This window comes from Phascolarctos cinereus, unplaced genomic scaffold, assembly GCF_003287225.1.
Source record: "Phascolarctos cinereus isolate Bilbo 61053 unplaced genomic scaffold, phaCin_HiC Scaffold_5;HRSCAF=322, whole genome shotgun sequence".
In the NCBI taxonomy this organism is placed as follows: Eukaryota; Metazoa; Chordata; class Mammalia; order Diprotodontia; family Phascolarctidae; genus Phascolarctos; species Phascolarctos cinereus.
This window is the reverse complement of record NW_027555958.1, coordinates 161,134,594-161,153,776: the sequence shown is the minus strand read 5'-3', so window position 1 is coordinate 161,153,776 and position 19,183 is coordinate 161,134,594. Positions and strand designations below refer to the sequence as shown.

Here is a 19,183-nt window from a genome sequence, read left to right as displayed (position 1 = left end):
AGTACATACAGGATGATATAGTTATAGATATATATGTGTGTGTATGTATACATACATTTGTGTCTAATGGTAGCCATCTCTAGGGGGAAGGGAAGGCAAAAAAAGGGGAAAAAATAAAGTTACATGATAACCTTATTATATATTTTAAAGAATAACAAGGTATAAATAATAGACTTGTAGTTTCATCTTTTTTCTTTCTATTTTACTATGTTATGGAAATGCTTGTTTTATTTCTTAAGTTCAAAATAAAATAAAATAAATTTTAAAAATTTGGCAGCTGATTGGATATGTGAGATGAAAGAAAGTAAGGAGTAAAGGATAACGCCAGAATTGCAAATGTAGGTAGAATCAAGAACAAGAATGCTTTCAAGGAAAAAAAAAAGTTCAGAAGAGGACTAGATGTTTAGGGCGAAGTAATGAGTTCTGATTTGGGCAGAATGAGATTAAAAGCCCTATGGCACACAAAGTTCAAAATGTCCAATGAACAGTGATGTGAGACTGAAGCTCAGGAGAGAGATTAGAGCTGGCTAAATAGATTTGGGAGTCATCTGCAAAGACATTAAACCCATTGATGAATTCACTAAGTGAAAGTTTACAGAAGCCTTTGTGGTATGCTCAGTTAGGGAGTGTGATATGAGTAATGAACTAACAAAGGTGATGGAGGATGAGCCAGACAGGTAGAAGGGAAACCAAAAGGGAAGTGCAGCTAAGTGGCACTTTTAGTGGATAGAGTGCTGGACTTGGAATAAGGAACACCTGAGCTCAGATTCAGCTTCAGATATTTACTAGCTATATAATCCTAGACAAATCTTTAACCTCCTTCAGATTCAGCTACCTCATCTGTAAAATTAGAACTTACTTCCTACTGTTGTGAAAATAAAATGAGATATTTGTAAAGAATTTGCAAACCTTAAAGTTATTAATAAGGATACCTTCTCTAGGAGGAAAGGGTAGTTAATCATGTAAAATGCTACAGACAGCTTCAGAAGGATCAGGATTGAGAAAAGTAAATCATATTTGCCAATTAAGAAATCATTACTAACTCTGAAGAGAGAAGTGTGAGTGATGAGTCAAGGATAACAAGTTGAGAATAGGATGAGAACCTAGGAGAATGGAGGGATGGTCGTGGCTTTAGTGAAATCAGGAAAATTTGGAAGAAGAGTAGGTTTTGGGGAAAAAAATTTAATATGATCACAAAGCATCCATGCCTACACACCCTGGGCTACTCATTTTTCCCAATGAAAAATTTAAAAAAAACACCTATGTATGCATGTGAGGGGAAGGAAAATAGGGGGGACTTACTGCCATTCTGCCTCAGAGTGGTGCCTATGGCAGTGACAAGGTAATAAGACAGAGAGATGGGGCAGAGATGCAGAAGTGAAGGGTATGGATATGCTGAGAGGTAAAGAGAATAATGCCTATATAGCTGCTCCAGGTGTCTGGGTCAGGTTGATTTTTAATTTCTCAGAAATGCCCACGCAGAATGCCGACATGCAAGGTTAATGGTTGGAAGGAGAGAATTGGGTAAATGTTGAATGGATGGTGGTTGTTTTGATCACAAGCCAAGTATAAGCTATGAGGGAGAGGAGGATATGACCTATCTTCCTGTCTTCCAATTGGTTCAACATATTCCTTTTCCAATCAAGCCATTTCCCTTTTAGGCTTATTCCTTGACACTCCCTCCCAACCACTTCAAAGAGCACTTGAAGCTGGGGGATCAAAGAAAGCTTTCCCACAGGAATTAGTGCATGAGCTGAGCTGAGATTTGAAAGAAACCAGGGATTCTTTTTTTTCCTTTTATTTTATTTTTTTTTACTCTGATTCTTATTTTATTTATTTTATTTTTTTAAATTTTTAAATGTACTTTGATTCATCAATAATCACTTCCATATGCTTCTGAGTTTAAAATTTTTCTCCCTCTTCCTCCCCACCACTCTCCCCAAGACAGTTCACAATGTGTTATAGGCTATACATATACATTCCTATTAAACATATTTTCACATTAGTGGTGTTGTAAGTAAAAATTAAAACCGATAGGAGGAACCATCAGAAAGAAGAAACAAAACTCAACAGAAGAGAAAAAAATAGCAATTCAACTTTCATAATTCTTTCTTTGGATGTGGATAGCATTTTCCATCACAAGGCCTCTGGAGATGTCTTAGATCCTTGTATTGCTGGGAAGGGTTAAGTTTATCAATTTTAGTCATCGCACAACGTGACTGTTATTGTGTACAATGTTCTCTTGGTTCTGCTCATTTCACTCAGCATCAGACCATACAAGTCTTTCCAGGTTTTTCTGAAGTCAGCCTGTTCATCATTTCTTATAGCACTATAGTATTCCGTTACATTTATATACCACAACTTGCTCAGCCATTCCCCAATTGATGGGCATCCCTTCAATTTCCAATTCTTTGCCACCACAAAAAGAGCTGCTATGAATATTTTTGTACATGTGGGTCTTTTTCCCATTTGTATGATCTCTTTGGGATATAGCCGTAGAAGTGCTGTTGCTGGGTCAAAGGGTATGTACATTTTTATAGCCCTTTGGGCATAGTTCCAAATTGCTCTCCAAAATGGTTGGATCATTTCATTTTCCCACATCTTCTCCAACATTTATCATGGAAACCAGGGATTCTAAGAGGTAGATGTGAGGGTGAAATGAATTGGAAGGGTGGAAGACAACCTATGCAAAGACATAATAGAAGGAAAATAAAGGCAACATTCAAGGAGCAGCATAAGGGAACTGGCTGTGAATAAGTCTGGGAAGGGAAGTTAGAGGCCTTTAATGAAGAAGTTCTTTTTAAGTACCTCCTTGTGTGCTGGGTACTATGCTAAGTACTAGGCTTATAAGGAAACATGCCCCCAAGGGATTTATATTCTGAAAGATGAGACAAAAGGTACAGATTTTGGCACATTCAAGAAACATACAAAGTAGATACAAAGTAACTTTAGAAGGGAAGGCTGGAGGACCCAGGAAAGGCTTCCTGAACAAGGTGTTGCTTGAACTAAATCTTGAAGGAAATCATGGATTCCAAGTGGTAGAGGTGAGGAGGAAGAACACTCCAGGAACAATGTTTTTAAATTCACAAAAAAAAATACATTGGATTACAGAGGAAATAAATTTTATTGAAATATAGTTGTAAATATATATATAATTTTATATAAAATATAAATATATGCAAGTATATGAAAATATTTGAGGAAAAAAGTTCATGAGCTCCTAGATTTAGAACCTAGAACATCTTAAAGAAAGATTTTTATGAACTTTTAGGAATCACTATTTAGTTTCATAAGAGCCAGCAGGTGTTCATCAAGAGCAGGTTATGTACTTACCATCCTCTTAAACATGCTCTAGGTTAATGATATGTGAAGGAGCCATGAGTTGAAAATTTAATTCAGTGAAAATCACTTCCATCTCTCTGTAACCAAAATGGTAGATCAGCTGCCATCAGCAGCAACTCTGTAGCAAATGAAAGTAGATGAGCTGAAGCTTCTTATAATAGACTCTTTCCCATTCTTTGGAATTCCTGAAGGTCCTTTTTACCTTAATGGCACGTATAATGAGTATGATTTGTCCAAATTATTAAAATGTACTCCTCCCCATTAACAATCCTATTTTAATCAGAATAAGACAGATTCCTCTATTCCTTAAAAATGATTGCTTTGTCATTTCTTTAACTTTCCAAATTATTTTTGATATTGTCTTATTTGTTTTTAATTCAATTGGCAGCTTGATATCAATGACTAGAGAGGGTAACCAACCAACCAACAAACAAGCAAAATTCCATTCATCTTGAATTAGCCAATGGATTTCTGAGTTAGGTGGATATATTCATCACCTCATCACTCAGTTCAATACAATGGACATTTATTAAGCATCTGTTATGTACTAGGAACTATATAGAAAAAAATGGATCCTTATTAATCAAAATGGACTTTTAAATATCAGTCCAAGTCTGACCTAACAGAAACTGAATTTAGGTTTTCCGAATCTTCTCTGGAGAGTAGAGGAGTAGAAAAGAGAAGTAGGATTTTTTTTTTAAATCTACTCTCAGGTTTTGGTTTGTTCTTTTGCCTTTAAATTGGCCTAGCTAATATTTTATTGTTCTTTAATGAAGGTGTGACCATCTCCCCCTTATAATTAGGTGGATTGTCCTTATTCACTACCTTTTCAGAGAAAAGAAAACCAATTTTCTTCCAAGATTAGTAGTTTTCTCAAAGAGATATTTGAGAGCAAGTCTGCCTTGTTTGACTAGTAGTTAACTATTCTATTCTTTGTTTTTGGCTTATTGTCCATTCATGTCTTTAATCATCATTGGCTGATCACACACACACTTAATTGTGACTCCCTCAGGATTTCTACACAGACTCACAGAGAATATAATTTAATCTAGTTCACAACTATTTTGTCTATCATTGCCATGTTACTAATTTCATTGATGATTCTTGTCCACACATATCTAATCAGTTTCCTCCCCCCTGCATTAATTGGTTAGTTGTTGTTTTTCAGGGAAAATCTTTGTTTCATAGGATCATAGTTTTAGAGCTAGGAAGGAACTTAGAAAACATCTATTCCAACTTTCTCATTTTCTTTTAAAGAAACTGAGGCCCAGAGAGGAAGTGGCTTGGCCTGAAGCCTCATAGGTAGTAAATGGGCAAGATGTGAAACTTGATTCTGTTTAGAAATCTCACGTCAATGCATGTATATGTATATATACATACATACATGTACATATTAAAATATTAATGCACGCATACACGTATGTCACATGTTTTACTATTTCTTGATAAATTTACCCAATATAGAGTTGGCATTTATAATTTTTCTGGAACTTGGAAGCATTTTGAATCCCAGCTAGAGCAACTATGAAGGGAAAGGAAAATATGAAAGACATTACATTTTTTTTCCCATAGAAAAGTACCATTTAGTTCATTTGCATTTTCCTGTAAATTTCACCTTTTTGTGGACTCTTCCAGCATTTGCACTTACTGACAGAGCAAAGGTCAAAATCAATATTAAATTAAAAGAAAGCCAAAAGATGAGAAGACACTGCTTGCATTTACAGTATCTCCAACCTGACCTATTTAAACTAGCTATTGACTTTTAAAAGAATGAGATGAAAGTAACGACCTTGACTCTCAGATGATCATCATTTCTTAGAAAAGTTTAATAGTCATCACAATGAAAAGAAAAAAAAAGATTTCAGAAATCACCTTAATTGTTAAACACTCAATCTCCTTGCCTCAATATCCTTTTTAATCAGAGAGTCGAGGCAACCAAAAGCAAATGCAGTTTTGATCAAAAGCTCATTTATACACATTATAGTGGAATATAATGGAATATTATGAGTGGTATAATTCATACTATTTGGAAAACAGTGAAAAGCAGTTGAGGGGGAAATAAGTCTGCAGAAAGCTTATCATTGATGATATCCAGATCTCTTCCTCCCGTTGAACTCTAGGTTCAACTCATTTCCACCTGAGAAGTTGTCCAAAGTATAATTCAATGCACTGCCCATTCAACCTCTTACAGTTACTTAGGAAGCATGTTTTTCTTCTACTTAGTTTTTCCTATGTAAGTTACAGAATTTAAAAAAAAAGATTGTTTCATTAAGAAGGCTTTGCAATATTCTGGGACTTAATAATAGCTGACATTTACATAGCACTTTAAGGTTTATAAGATACTACTATATAGTCATTACCTCATTTGCACCTCACAAGAATCCTGTGAGGTAGGGATATGCAAATATTATACCCTTTTTACAGATGAAAAAAGTTGAGGCACAGAGAAGTCCATGATCACACGGCTAAGAACCTGAATTCAAACCCTGGTCTTTTCTTATAGGCCCAGCTGTCCTTGCACTGTACCATGTTGCTTCTCAATTAACATGTCAACTCAGATTGCCAATGATCTCTCTCTTCAAACTGTTATTGTCACCCTCTATGAAACAGGCAAATACTTCAGGTGAACAAATACAGTAGCCCCCTGTTTTCTGCCTTACTTGGTATTGATATGTAGCAGAGGACTTAACAAAGTTATTTTCTGAGTCATGGAATTTTATATGATTTTAGCACGTACTTGTGAGACCCCATATATAAGAACTACTGTGGGGAGGGAATTATTATCATTTACCCTTCGAGTTTAGCTTGGACAAAAACTCCAAAAATATCATACTATTACTGTGCTCTAATGGAACAATGCATATTAAAAGAAATGTTACTCCTCTACTTATTGCCTGTGAAGAAAAGAATCCATATTGGCTAGAATCAGTGCCTTACTACTTAATTACTTATAATTGTTGATATTAAAAGTTTAAAACCTATTGTAATTTATTTTCTTCAATTTATGCCTTCCTGATATTTGTGAAATTTTGCTCAGCCCCCAGAAAAAGCATAAAACACATAGACAAGAGAGTAATGCATTTTAAAAAATAATTCTTTATTAAAGCTGGAGAAAATTGTGAAAAAAAGTATGTGTAGTTTTGATTCCATTAAAAATGCCCATACCAAAGCTATATTTAGTAATCACTAAGCATCTTAATATTTTATTGAATCTAATTTGCATAGTTTATATAATTTGATATAAGTAGAATGCATTAGATTTGAAATAAAAAATATCAAAATGAATAGAAAAAAGCTTTTCACAACCATTTGTCAATATACTACTATATGCAACAGCCAAACACAATTTTAGTTTGGCAGCCATCTTTTTATAAATATTTCTCAAGTAGCATTTTAATAGTGTGCAAGGTTCCCAAGTAGCAAACTCATAAAGATTTTTCCCTAAATTCCAAAAGTTTTGCATGTTGCATTCCTTGCTGTTTAGCTGTGGTTTTTATATAAATTTAGAAGCACCAACTGCTTAACAAGTTAACAAGTTGGGGTTTGTTAAGAGAAGAGTATTCAGGAAGTGAAGTAGCTGGAGATGATTGGATTGCCACATGAGGACTGATTGTAGGAACTAGAAATATTTAGCTTAGAGAAGAAAAGACCTCTTGAGGCAGGAGGATAAGGGAGAGAAGGAAAGCACGATATTTATATTCAAGAATTTGATTGTAATGAGGAAATAGAGGGGTGATTAGCCTTGTTCTCCTTTGCCCAAGAAAGGTTAGCTGGTTGTTGTCCTTCTTGCTCAAAAAGAAACAAAATGACATCACTATGTTGGGGGTCAAGGTATAGTGTGTCTGACTGTGGCTGATCAGACCAGTAAGAGCTTGGAAGGCTCTACCACAGGACAGGCATAAAGTCCCTATGAATATCTGGAGTGTAGATGTCTCTAAATTGTCCATCTCCTGTTTCCTTTGAGCCAGTGCAATTCTATTTTGCTCATAGAGCACAACACTTTCTTTAATGTTGGCAAGGAATGCTGTGCATCCTGTTTATATCTCCCACATCCCCCATCTGATTCCAATGTTCTTCATTGTTTCACTTTTTTTGATCTCTCTGTGAATGCTTGCCTTTAGTGAGTTCTTCATAAAATGGTCTTTTAGGCAAACTTACATATGGCATTTGAACAATATGGCCAGCTCATCAGAATTATACTCTCTGCAGTAGAGTTTGAATGCTTGGCAGGGCAGACAGAGGTGTATGGGTGTTCAGGGAAGACTAGTACCTCTGGTGTTAGGGCTGCCAAGACCTTTTCAGGGGTGCTTTCCAACTTTGTTGTCCACCTGCCATGGTGACACTCTCACCTGTGGTTATAAGAAGCTGTAGCATGCATAGTGGCCACATACCTATAAAACACTTCAGCAGACTGGCTAAACCAAATTGAGAGTAATCGATGGGCCTCAAACCTCTGAGTTAGGGGGGTATCTACCGCAAGAGTGTGAAGACTTCTGGGGGGAAGGAGGGAAATGGGTGAAGGTGAACAATTTCTTTTTTTTTTAAGGCAATTGGGGTTAAGTGACTTGCCCAGGGTCACACAGCTAGTAAGTGTCTAGTGTTTGGTCTGAGGTCACATTTGAACTCAGGTCCTCCTGACTTCAGGGCCAGTGCTCTATCCACTGTGCCACCTAGCTGCCCCCGAATGTGAACAATTTCTTCCAACAAGTCATGTAGGTGGTAGAAAGCAGACACTATGGGGCACTTAGACTCTGTAGGGGTGGGGAACCTGAGGCCTTGAGGCCACATGTGGCCCTCTAGGTCCTCAAGTGCTGCCCTTTGACTGAAATCCCCTTGATAATAGGATTTGTTCTGTAAAACTTTGACCCAGTCAAAAGGCTGCACCCAAGGACATAGAAGGCCACGTTTGGCCTTGAGGCCAAAAATTCCCTACCCCTGATAGAGCTTAGTTAGATTTTGAAGATGCCAAAGTCATTCAATGGATGCTGAGCCATCACAAGTAGTGTTGATTTTTTATTTTTGTCTTGCCACTAGACTCTGATGACTCTGGAAGAGTGAGTGAGGCCTACAACTTTGAGCAACTCTGCCTCACTTAAATCCAATTTGTGTACAGGTTAAAAGACATCACCGATACTATTTTACCATTTTGCCCCAGAAAGGAAAATAGACAGAAGTTCAGATACAGATTACAGTGTGGTGAAGGGAAAAACTTTTTAACAAATCTAGCTCTTCAAAAGTCTCAAGAGCTTGAAATCTTTGAAAGGTGCAACCCTTGTGGATTGTATGTCAAGGCTATGTTGTAGACAGATCCTTGTCCAGATCTGGGTTTAACTAGATGATTGCTGATGTCCCTTTCAACATTGAAATTTTCTTATTTCATACCTCTGAAATCACAGAATCAGAGTCTTAACATTTTCCAAACTGATTTTGATATGAAGTACTTATGACCTGAATTATTTTGATAAAATCTATAAATGTTCATCTGGAGTGGGGTTGGGAATATAGGATATATTGATATGACAGCTGCGGATATTTGAGAACAAAGCAGAGGAAATTTTGCCAGTTTTCACAATAAATTGGCTTATATGACAGACATTTTGATAATCCAAAATTTATTATGTAAGAAAAATATAGCTAATATTCAAGTTTTGTCATGGAACCACTATTCACATTAGGTGGAACACACAAGAGTTGCACAAAATTGATTTGAGAACTACAAGTATGGCCCAATATTTTACAGATGTAGCGAACTGAGGTCCAGAGAAACTTTAAGTTGTCTAGTTATTCAACTAATCATTTACTTTTTTTTTTCATTTTGCTGACCTATTATTTTTAAGAGTTTGAATGTAATCCAAACCTCTATGTTCTCTGCCTTTTTTCAGCTAATGTTATCTGGCGGTTATTCATATGGCTGACTTCCCTGCTCTCTCAGTTTTGATCAATTTTATTTATATCTTGATATTATTCAAGCATCTGCCTCTCCCATCAGTATTCATACTTTCTAGGTCTTCAGTTGCTAACATTTAAGTAACCATTCCCTACTTTTTCTCTCAGTATGTAGTGCTTTGATTTTTAAAATCAATATTATTTAAATGACTAACTCCAAGGCTCTCTCACTAGGATCATAAGGGCCCATCTGCAGAAAGAAAAAAATCAAACCTATTCTCTATTCAGTAGTGGGAAACAGGTTGAAACCAGTAGGAGATTTGTAAAGCTAAAAGCTTTTTAAGTTTTAAAAACACACAGAAGAGGAAAACAGTTTTGTGCTGGGGCACAAACAATCTTTTTCTAACAAGACCAGCCTGCCAGCACTGCACTATTACATTATTTCCTGAAACTTGATTTTAGTTTACCAGCTGCTTTCTGACTCATATTCTTCCATTGAAGGCTGCATCAAGAATTTCCTACTTTCAAAGTACTGGATGTGCTTAATCTGAAAAGACAGATGTGGGAGGGGTGTAAGAAAGGGGCTTCTCTAACTTTTACCTATAAATCAAAATCCACCTACTACTTTAAGGACATACTTAGGATCACATATTAGATTTGGAAGAGACCTCAGAAATCATCTAGTCCAAGCCTTTCATTTTACAGATGAAGAATGTGAGGCCCACGGAGGTTAAGTGACTTGACCAAGGTCAGAGTAAGCAGCAGAGTCCAGGTCCTCTGACTCCAGACCGCATGTTCTTTGCACTATACCACAATGCCTCTAGAAAGTAAATGGAGTAAGTATTGTGAAATGAGGTTTTACAGTGTGTGTGTGTGTGTGTGTGTGTCTTGGGGTGAGGTTCTACAGGATATTCTATTGGCATACCATTCATTCATTAATTAAACAAACACTGAGCATGTTTGCCTGCAAGAAATTAAAATTCAAGGAGACTTCCATTTACCTGTGTATTCTTACATGATTTTTTTTTAAAAAGACACTAATTTATCTCTTTGGATGGGATTTAATTTAGATTACAGGATCACAGATTTAGATGTGGAAGAAGTCTAAGAGGTCATCTAGATCAACTCCTTTCATTTAACAGATGAGAAAATTGAAGCTCAGGGAAGTTAAGTAACTTGCCTAAGGATACATGGACGTATAGAATGCTTTACATAAGATCATTAGAGCTGGTAAAAAAAAATTGTGTTGAAACACTAAGGGGGGAGGGAAGGAGGGGAAGGAGGATACAGGAAAAATGTTTTTCTTTCTTGATATCTTACAGGCCAATACTAAATCAGCTAGTTTCCCCCATGAGAATCAGCATAGCTAAGTGGATAGAGTGAACTTGGGGTCATAAACATCTGGATTTAAATCCTGCCTCGGACATTGTTTGGCTTTTAAAACCCTTCACGGTCTAGTGCCAGACTGCCTATCTAGATTTACTGCATATTACTCTTCTTCACACACTTTACATTCCAAATCGGCCTACTTTTTGTTCCCCTAAACAACAGTTTATCTTTGTAGATCTATCTTCCAGGCTTGGAATATACACTGCTGGCACCTTCTTAGAATCTCTATGATATTAAAATCTAGCCCAAGTGCAAACTCCTAGAGGAAGCTTATCTAGATCCTGCCCCCTAAAACACACACACACACACACCCACACACACACAGAGTCCCCTGGCTAGCATCCTACCCCTGTTATTTTGTATCCACCTTTCTATCTTGTGTTGTTTCCCAACAGATTGCAAATTCTCTTAAGTCTAGGGCTGTTTTCTTCGTGTGGTCAATGCCTAGCACAGGCCTAGCACAATGCCTGGCAGACAGTAGGCACTTGATACTTGTTGAATGAATGCACACCATCTTCCTTCCTATGGGCAAGTCATTTAACCTCAATGAGTATCAGTTTCCTGATCTGTAAAATAGGGATAATGCAGGTGATATCTACTTCACAGATGTGAAACTCAAGGGAGATAATGTAAAATACTTTGCAAACTTTAAAGCTCCATATAAATATAAATGCCAGTTATCAAGTTTGAAGAGAGTCCTTGTAAGACTGATAGTGTAGAACCAGGCAATCATATAGGTGTTCTCTGAATAGCCTTGTTGTTTTGTTATTAACTAGTTTTTTTTTGTTTTTGTTTTTACCAAGTACTCTCATGAAGTAAGACATAATTGCTAGTGAAAGGGAATTCAAAGCAAATGTGGGTGGTGACCGTAGCTAGTAGTGTGAAATAGAACTTCATTAAAGCTACCCATTCTTCTAAAAGTGGCCAGCAAGACTCCCGTACTAGAGGAACCAACATAGGTATTAGTTTGTTTCAGTGGAGGAGGCACTGGCCATCTCATTTTTCCTTATAAAATACACATATAAGATCGCAGCAACAGGGGTTGAAATATACCTGAGAATGGCTTTATACTCTCTGGGATGGCCAGGGTAGACTCATTCCTATCCAACTCCCAACATCAGCTAAACCAGAACAATAGATTTAGGGGTAAAGGGACCTTGGAGGTGATGTCTAAAAAAGAGTTTGTTGTTCCCTGATTCATAAGGTCCATTTCCATGCAAGTTCCAAGTTTTGGCTAAGTTAGAATAATAAATTTAGGGCTGGAAGGAATCTAAGAGGTCGGTAGTCCATTCATCTTTTCCATCAGATTAAAATTTTTGAAAACACTTGGAGCTCACCCTTCCCCCCACCCCTTGTATCTTCAGAACTCAATATATTAGCCCATCAGGAGGGGCATTTAATATATGCTTGCTGATTGACTGGCTATTAACATTTGAGAAAATCGAGAATTCCTCATTAGACTATGGACTCCTTCGGAGCAGGGACTGTTTTTTGGCGTTTTTTGTAACCCTTACCTTGGCATAGTGCCTGAGACAAAGTAACAGATACATATGGAATGACTGTTAGAATTCTGATAGTTGAGGCTCTTGGAGGTTACCGAGCTGGTATCTAATTAGAACCCAGATCTTCTTGACACCAAACACAGGACTCTCACCATTCCACAATAAAACATAATCTTCAAACACACTTTATAAAACACCCTAAGAATATACAGCAGGGGAGGTGTTTCGAGTCACGTGTTCGGAGGGTGTCCACCAATCGGGGCATGGCTGGGTCTCCGCTTTGCAGGCCTGACTGTCGGAGGCCAGAGCCAAAGGGAAAGTTGGGCATGTATTCCGTCAGGAGGTTTAGGTGAGGACCGGTGGCCGCCACCGACTCCTGCCCCTCAGTCCCCCCTACCCCGCCGGCAGGCATCATGAAGCTGCCCACTGTCCTTCCCTCTCCCGTCCATGCCTCGCAAGAAGAAGAGTAATGGCCCACGGCGCAAGGCTCAACTGTCGTTCCGGGAGCGGCCGCTGGAGGGCCCCAAGCACGGCGGAGGCTCCCCGAGGCCCTGCCCGGCGCCTTCGAGGCTCGCGCCCCTGCGGCCCGCCGACCGCGAGCCCCGCCCGGCCTGGGTGTCGCCGCAGTTTAAGAAGCCCCTGGGCAGCTGGCTGCCTGTGCGCCGCAAGCGGCCGCCGCCGCCCCCGCACCGCCGTCTGCCTTTCCGGTTCGGAGGCCCAGCTCGGCGGCGGCGCTCCCTGCGAAGGGCGCGGTCCTGCTGGTTTCCGCCCTTGACCTTTAAGAGCCTCCGGCCGGGGCTGGGGACAGGCCCAGGCCCCAAGCCTTCCTCCCGGGCGGCCGCCGCACAGCAGGAGAACCCGGACCTGGAGGGGCCCGAGGAGGCTCGAAGGCCGCCGACCCTGTCAGCCAGGCCCAGGAGCTGCGCCCCTCGACGCCCAAAGCCGTCCGACCTGGAGACTCGAGGCCTGCCCTCGACCTTGGGCGATGCTGCTGCCACTCCGAGGGAGCAAGGGCGGGGGCGCTGCCCCCTCCACCTGGCCCGGCCGCAGACCCCTCCGCCGGGCTCGCCGCCGCTGGTCGTGGACACTCCCGAAGAGAAATACGGGCTCAAGGTCACTTGGAGAAGACGATACTACCTGGTCACCTACCTTAGGAAGAGAGGGAAGCTCAGCCTGAGCCAGATTTTTGTGTCGAAGTCAGAAGCTCTCAACCCCTGGATAGGACCTCCCCTACCCTGCCCCCAACTTGGTTCCGCTGCTGAGCAAAGGTGTAAAGCGCTTTGTCAACCTTAAAGCGCTCTATGCTCTATAAATGTATAGCCATTGTTTTTATTCCCGGGTAGCTGCGACACTGACCTGGGATTTAGAGTCCAAAAGCGTGTCTTTGAGGCCCTGAGTGAGAAGTGGCTTCTGACCATACATTCTGTAAATGGTTAATGGCCTTAACCTCCCTGTGGCTGGTTTTGTTCAACAAGACCTGCTGCCTCCTCCTGTTTTTATTTGCTGCTGCTGCATATTATTTTTCTAACCTTTGGAGACATAAAGGGAAATGACATGAAATAATATGAATATCAGTTGAAGCTTTCGTGGTCTTTCCAGTTCTATTATGGAATATAAAATCCCCTAATCATCAAGGGAAATTACATTTTTATTTTCTGTGTAGACTCGGGCTCTTGTGTGCATAAGTTGTCCCTCTTGAGGACCTGATGCACTGCAGTTTTTATCTTTGTATCTCTATCACCTAAAACAGTGTGTGGAACAGAGTAGGCACTTAATAAATGTTGAGTGATGCAAAGGGGACTGAAAACACACAAAACCCCCCAAAACCCAAGGTTCCCTAACTTGATTCTTCAGCTTTCATGTGAGTAAGCCATATTTTTTTTACATTTTTCTTCCCGTTGATTATCTAAGTTGAAGGTGATTAATAGCAACTGGAGGAAAAATAGGAGAACTTATTTCCAACCGAATCTTTGCTTGGAGTATCAAGATAACTTTTGGTAAATGCTTAAAATGTTTGAAATAAACGTAGGAACCGAATGCTGCAGTAATTGGCAGTAATTAAGCAGTTATTTCATATTCAACAAAATCTTTTAGGTGGAGAAGCATTAGGTATCTTTTTTCACCTTGCCCCCAAATTACCTTGTATTTATTTGTATATTTTTATATAAACTTATATGTGTACCTGTCGCTTCCCCCAATAGACTATGAGTACCTTGAGGGCAGAGACTTTCATTTTTTACTTCCTATCTCTACTAACTCTGCTTGGCACATTATAAGGGCCCAATACCTTCTTTTTTGATAGTTGGCATGTGTGTCAGAAAAAAGGCAGCGCCAACATGGTGAGTAGAAAGGGTGGGGTTTGGGATGATAGTAGGAAACATTAGCTTGATAGACTAGAGAAGTCTCTAGAGAGGGACTTGTTGGGGAAGTCTGTAGGGAACCAGCTGGGAAGATAGTGCCAGCATTTGAGAGAAGATTCAGTAGGGTTAGAGGAGAGTGGTAGAGAAGAGCGAACTCTATTATATGGGTGATTATAAACTATAAAAGTAGAACAGCTTTTAGACTTGAGGAACTGTGTCTCCTAATTTTGCCACAATAGTCTCAACATCAAGAAAACAATGTTCACTTAAGGAAGCCTTGCAAAAGAAATTCTTGTTGAATGACACAAAGGGAACAAAACAAAACAACAACAACAAAAGGTACCCTCCTTTTAATTCAGGAAAATCTAGTCACCTTATGGTGATGTTCTAGCAGTATCCATAGAAGAAATTATTGAACAATTCAAAGTGGGTCTGGAAAAACAATATGGTTTCTTGCTGAGCGTTAAGTGGGTGTCAGAAGCTTGAGAAAAACTATACAGCTGAGTCTTCTCTTGCTTAGGAAAATGCTTTCTCACCCTCTTGACCTTTCAGACTCATTGGATTCTCCTAAATGTCAAACTCATAACAATTCTTGAAAAACCATGTTTTATCCCCCCATTCACTCATTATTTTTTAGTCCCACCTTAAATATGCAACATTTCCATTTAATCAGGATTTATTGGGCACCTACTGAATGTAATGCATTGTCTGTCATCTGAATAAGAGTCCAAGCTTTGTCCCTGCCCTTAAGTGTCATATAATACAACAATATGTAAGTGCTAAATAAGAAAGCTCTCCAATGGCATTTATAAGGTAATTGAAAATTGTCATCCTTTAGAAAGAAAGTTATGGTATAATGAATGTCTTCCACATTTAGAGCACTAGAAGAAAGTTGCTTCCATTGTCCAAGTGGCAAATCTAAATGTTGCCCTCACTGAATAGCATCTTTATTGGGTTCATTGGTGTCTAATCCTAAATGAAGGGAGCTGGCACTCCATTGGGGAAAATCTGCTGTTGCAGTGTTGAACATCAACACTTTGCCTCAGGTCCTGATGGATATAGCCCAGAATCCTAAACCTAAGAGCCTTGGGAATACTAAGTAGTGTTCTCCAGATTACCTGCTTCTGAACTGGGTTTTCTACAGTCATCTCTGAGGGAGCAGTCCTCAACTGAAGAAGGTACTTCACCACCCCAAGCACCAACTTCCAATAATGGGCAGAAAAAGGACTTGGGGATAGGTATACTCTTCCTCCTTCCTTGCTTTAATCCTAGCCCCTGCAGCCATCATCCTGGACTCTACTGGAGAGGGGATACAGTCCAGCAGCTGCTTCTGTTCATGCTGTAGCCACAGATAAAGAAGAAAATTTTTGCCGCCAATCTTTGGCATTGTCAAATCGTTCAACGTTAGAAAGTGATACAATTTGATAAGTGGAAATGAGCCTATACTCTGAAGGACTATGGGACCTTTCCATTTGACTTATAGCTGAAACTACTGTGTTATCTCCCACATTAGACTGTGAGCTGTGAGAGTAGGAATTGTCTTGCTTTTTTAATTAGTATCCCTAGCATTTAGCACAGTGCTTTTATATAGTAAGCATTTAATAAATGCTTTTTCATTCATTGTACAGATCCAAGTGCCTCCATGAAGGTTTCTCTTGCTTAGTTCTCACTGAACTCCCTTTCCTATATTGTATAAGTTTGTATAGCACTTATAGTCTATGTCACAATTTGGCATTTAGTTGTCATTATTTGCTATTGTGTACATGTATTACTCTTATCTTCCCAACTAAACTCCTCCCAAGGACCACATCTCACACTAAGGTGTTCTTGACAATGCCTAGCACAATACTTAAGCTGGGGCTAGAAAAATATTTGTTGATTCATTGAATGCTATTTCTGAGGTTTCTGTTGCCATTATGAAAAAAAAATAAGGCAACAAACGAGGAGGGTTTATGTCTTCTTGCTTGCTGCTATTTATTGTATTGAAATTAAGTTTGCAATTATTTTCCAAAAATTCTGGTATTGTATCCTTTCAATAAAGTTTTGAGGGAAACACTTTTTTTTTTGCATTTCTTAATAGATAAGAAATTGAAATTGAGAAAATAAGCATATCTTCTGGAAGAGTCAGATTTTGGGTTATTTTAGAGTGTTAATCTTATAAAATTAAACTATAAATGATAAGTTGGAAGTATACAGTTGTTAAGATGCACTTGGATTTACCACGGATGTCATAGGGGAGGGCATCAGATAAGTAAGTTTGAAGACCATTCATTGTAGTGATTTTGGAACTTTGGAGCATCCAATTGTATTTAAGAACCCTATGGGGGTGGGGGGAAGAGAGGAAAGCATCAATGGAAGTATTTGTAATCTTAGTAGAGGCATTTTGGGGTGATGTATTCAGGGTCAGGTATGCATTTTTAAAAAGGTGAAATTTAGTGTATCTTGGTCCCTGTAAAAGGAATGGGAATTGTAGATCAGTCAAAATATTTTTCTAGAATCATATGATTCTTAAAGGTGCATGATGGCTGTGAGGTATATTTCATCTAACATGCCTTGTGAACTCTGTAGGGTAGCAATCTTATCTTTGAATACTGGATGCTTATGGAATGCTACAGAACTGTAATGCTCCATAAATAGAAATAGCAGCTCTAAAGGAAATAACTTTCACAGGAGGTATATAGCACAATAAATGTTATTTGTAAAGGTGTATTAAAGGGGAAAAAACACTAGAGTCAAGGAAAAAAAATCATCTTTCCCCAAGTTCAGGAAAAGGTGAAAAAATTTGTTGCTTCGCTGAAATTTCCTATAGCAGTTTTTTGAACTAAAGCTATTATTTTGGAATAAAAACAGTAACTTTCATTGTCAAAATTGCGAATTTCTGGCAAGAGGAAATGTTTTAGATAAGATTGTTTTCAGGGAGACGGGACTATAATTCTGCCTTTAACAATGGTACATACACACATGTGGATGTGTGTACATACACACGTAGTGGGTGGTCCTGTGCCAGCATCTCCCATATTTCATACTATTGATACTAAATACCATATTGATACTAAAGCTCTTCAGAGAGACCTTGAGAGTATCCTTCTATCGCTTCTGCCCACCCTGTGAGTGCTTGCCTTGCAAAAGTTCTCTGTAGAAGTGTGCCTGCATCAAAAAAGGCACTGTACTCCACAAGCAAAACAGAATCATAGTAGTGCAAAGGAAATGAGCTGCACAAATCCAGAGATGTCTCCATCCCAAATGTTCTAACACACTACTTGTGCCCCAGCCTTCAGAACTTGAATTGGACTGATCAACCACAACTGAACAAGCTATGTATGCCCTGACCTCAACATTGTAGTATCATTAGCACTCTTTGAAAATGAAAGATGAGCAACATACATACATGCACGTACATGCATATGTGTATACATAAATGTGTATATTATATTTGTTGTATATCATTACATGTAAATTCTAAATACATATAGCTATATATTCCATATATTTGACTTGTATGTTGTATGTATGTATATACATGTTGAAAATAATTTAATGGGACCTGAAAAGTGTTCCATTTATATCAACACTTTTGAGAAATTATATAGAAGCCACCATCCCCCCAACCCCCACACACAAGGTAGGTGCTTAGGTGGAGGTCAGAAGAAGTGATATAAGGATACTCTGAAGGTCTCTCTGAAGAATTTTGAACTCTGTTGTAAGAAATGGGAGACACTGGCACAGGACTGTCTAGCATGCATGTCCACATCAAAGAAGACCCTGTGCTCTGTGAGCAAAGCAGAATTGAAGTAGCTCGAACCAAACAGGAGATGCACAAATTTGGAGATATCTCCTCTCCAAGTGTTCATAGGGACTATTTGTGCCCCACTTGTGGTAGAGCCTTCCATGATCGTATTGCTCTGATCGGTCAGAGTTAGACACACTGTATCTTGACCCCAACAAAGTGATGTCATTTTGGCCCTCTTCGAGAGCACAGGACAACAGCCCAGAAGCCTCCCTTTATTTTATTCATTTGTAAATAAAACAGACATTTGAAAGATATATTATTTGCAATGAAGTTTTAAAGGAGTAAAGTAGCAACATAGAATTGTGCCTGGCACAGCATAAAGATTCCTGAACCTACAGTCAAGAGATTAGGTTCCAGATTTGATATTCCCAGCAGTGTTGCCTTTATCAAGTTGTTTAACTTCTCTAAGCCTGGGTTCCTCATCTGTAAAATGAGGATAATCAAATTTATACTACCTACCTCAAGGCATTATGATGTGCAAAGTGAAACCTTAAATTCCTGTGTGAGCAATTAGCCTACAAAAAGGGGAATAGTTTAGAGCTTTCAAAGCAATTATTCTGTTTCACAACCAAATCTGCTCTGCCAAATCTGTCCTAACTGAGGTTTACCTGAATGTTCTTGACTCTACATCAGTGTTTTTCAAAGTGAAAGTGTACCCTGGTGTACCCCTGTGCCTGGGAGCTAGGGGATAGGGAAGGTGGGAAGGAAGGAGAGGAAGAAGCAATGGACAAATATGAGATATTAAGTACAATTCCCACATAAATATATTTTTTTTCAACAAAATCCAAGTTCAAATAAAATTTAACAAAAGTGAACCAACATGACCAGTTCATTCTGCACGTACAAGAAATATGGAATATACGAGAAGGAAATTATTCATTAAAAAAAACCTGTTAAGTGCTATGTGACAAGCA

General features: G+C 38.9%; 2 protein-coding genes across 2 annotated transcripts in view; both read left to right on the top strand.

Annotated features, from left to right (window-relative positions):
* GRIK2 (glutamate ionotropic receptor kainate type subunit 2) overlaps positions 1-19,183 on the top strand; it is a 798,700-nt gene that overhangs the window by 263,302 nt on the left and 516,215 nt on the right. The window lies entirely within an intron of this gene.
* Positions 12,357-13,461, top strand: LOC110216459 (RAD9, HUS1, RAD1-interacting nuclear orphan protein 1-like). The gene has a single exon (XM_020998283.1). It carries the CDS (start codon positions 12,567-12,569, stop codon positions 13,410-13,412), a length of 846 nt encoding a protein of 281 aa, XP_020853942.1. The 5' UTR covers positions 12,357-12,566; the 3' UTR covers positions 13,413-13,461.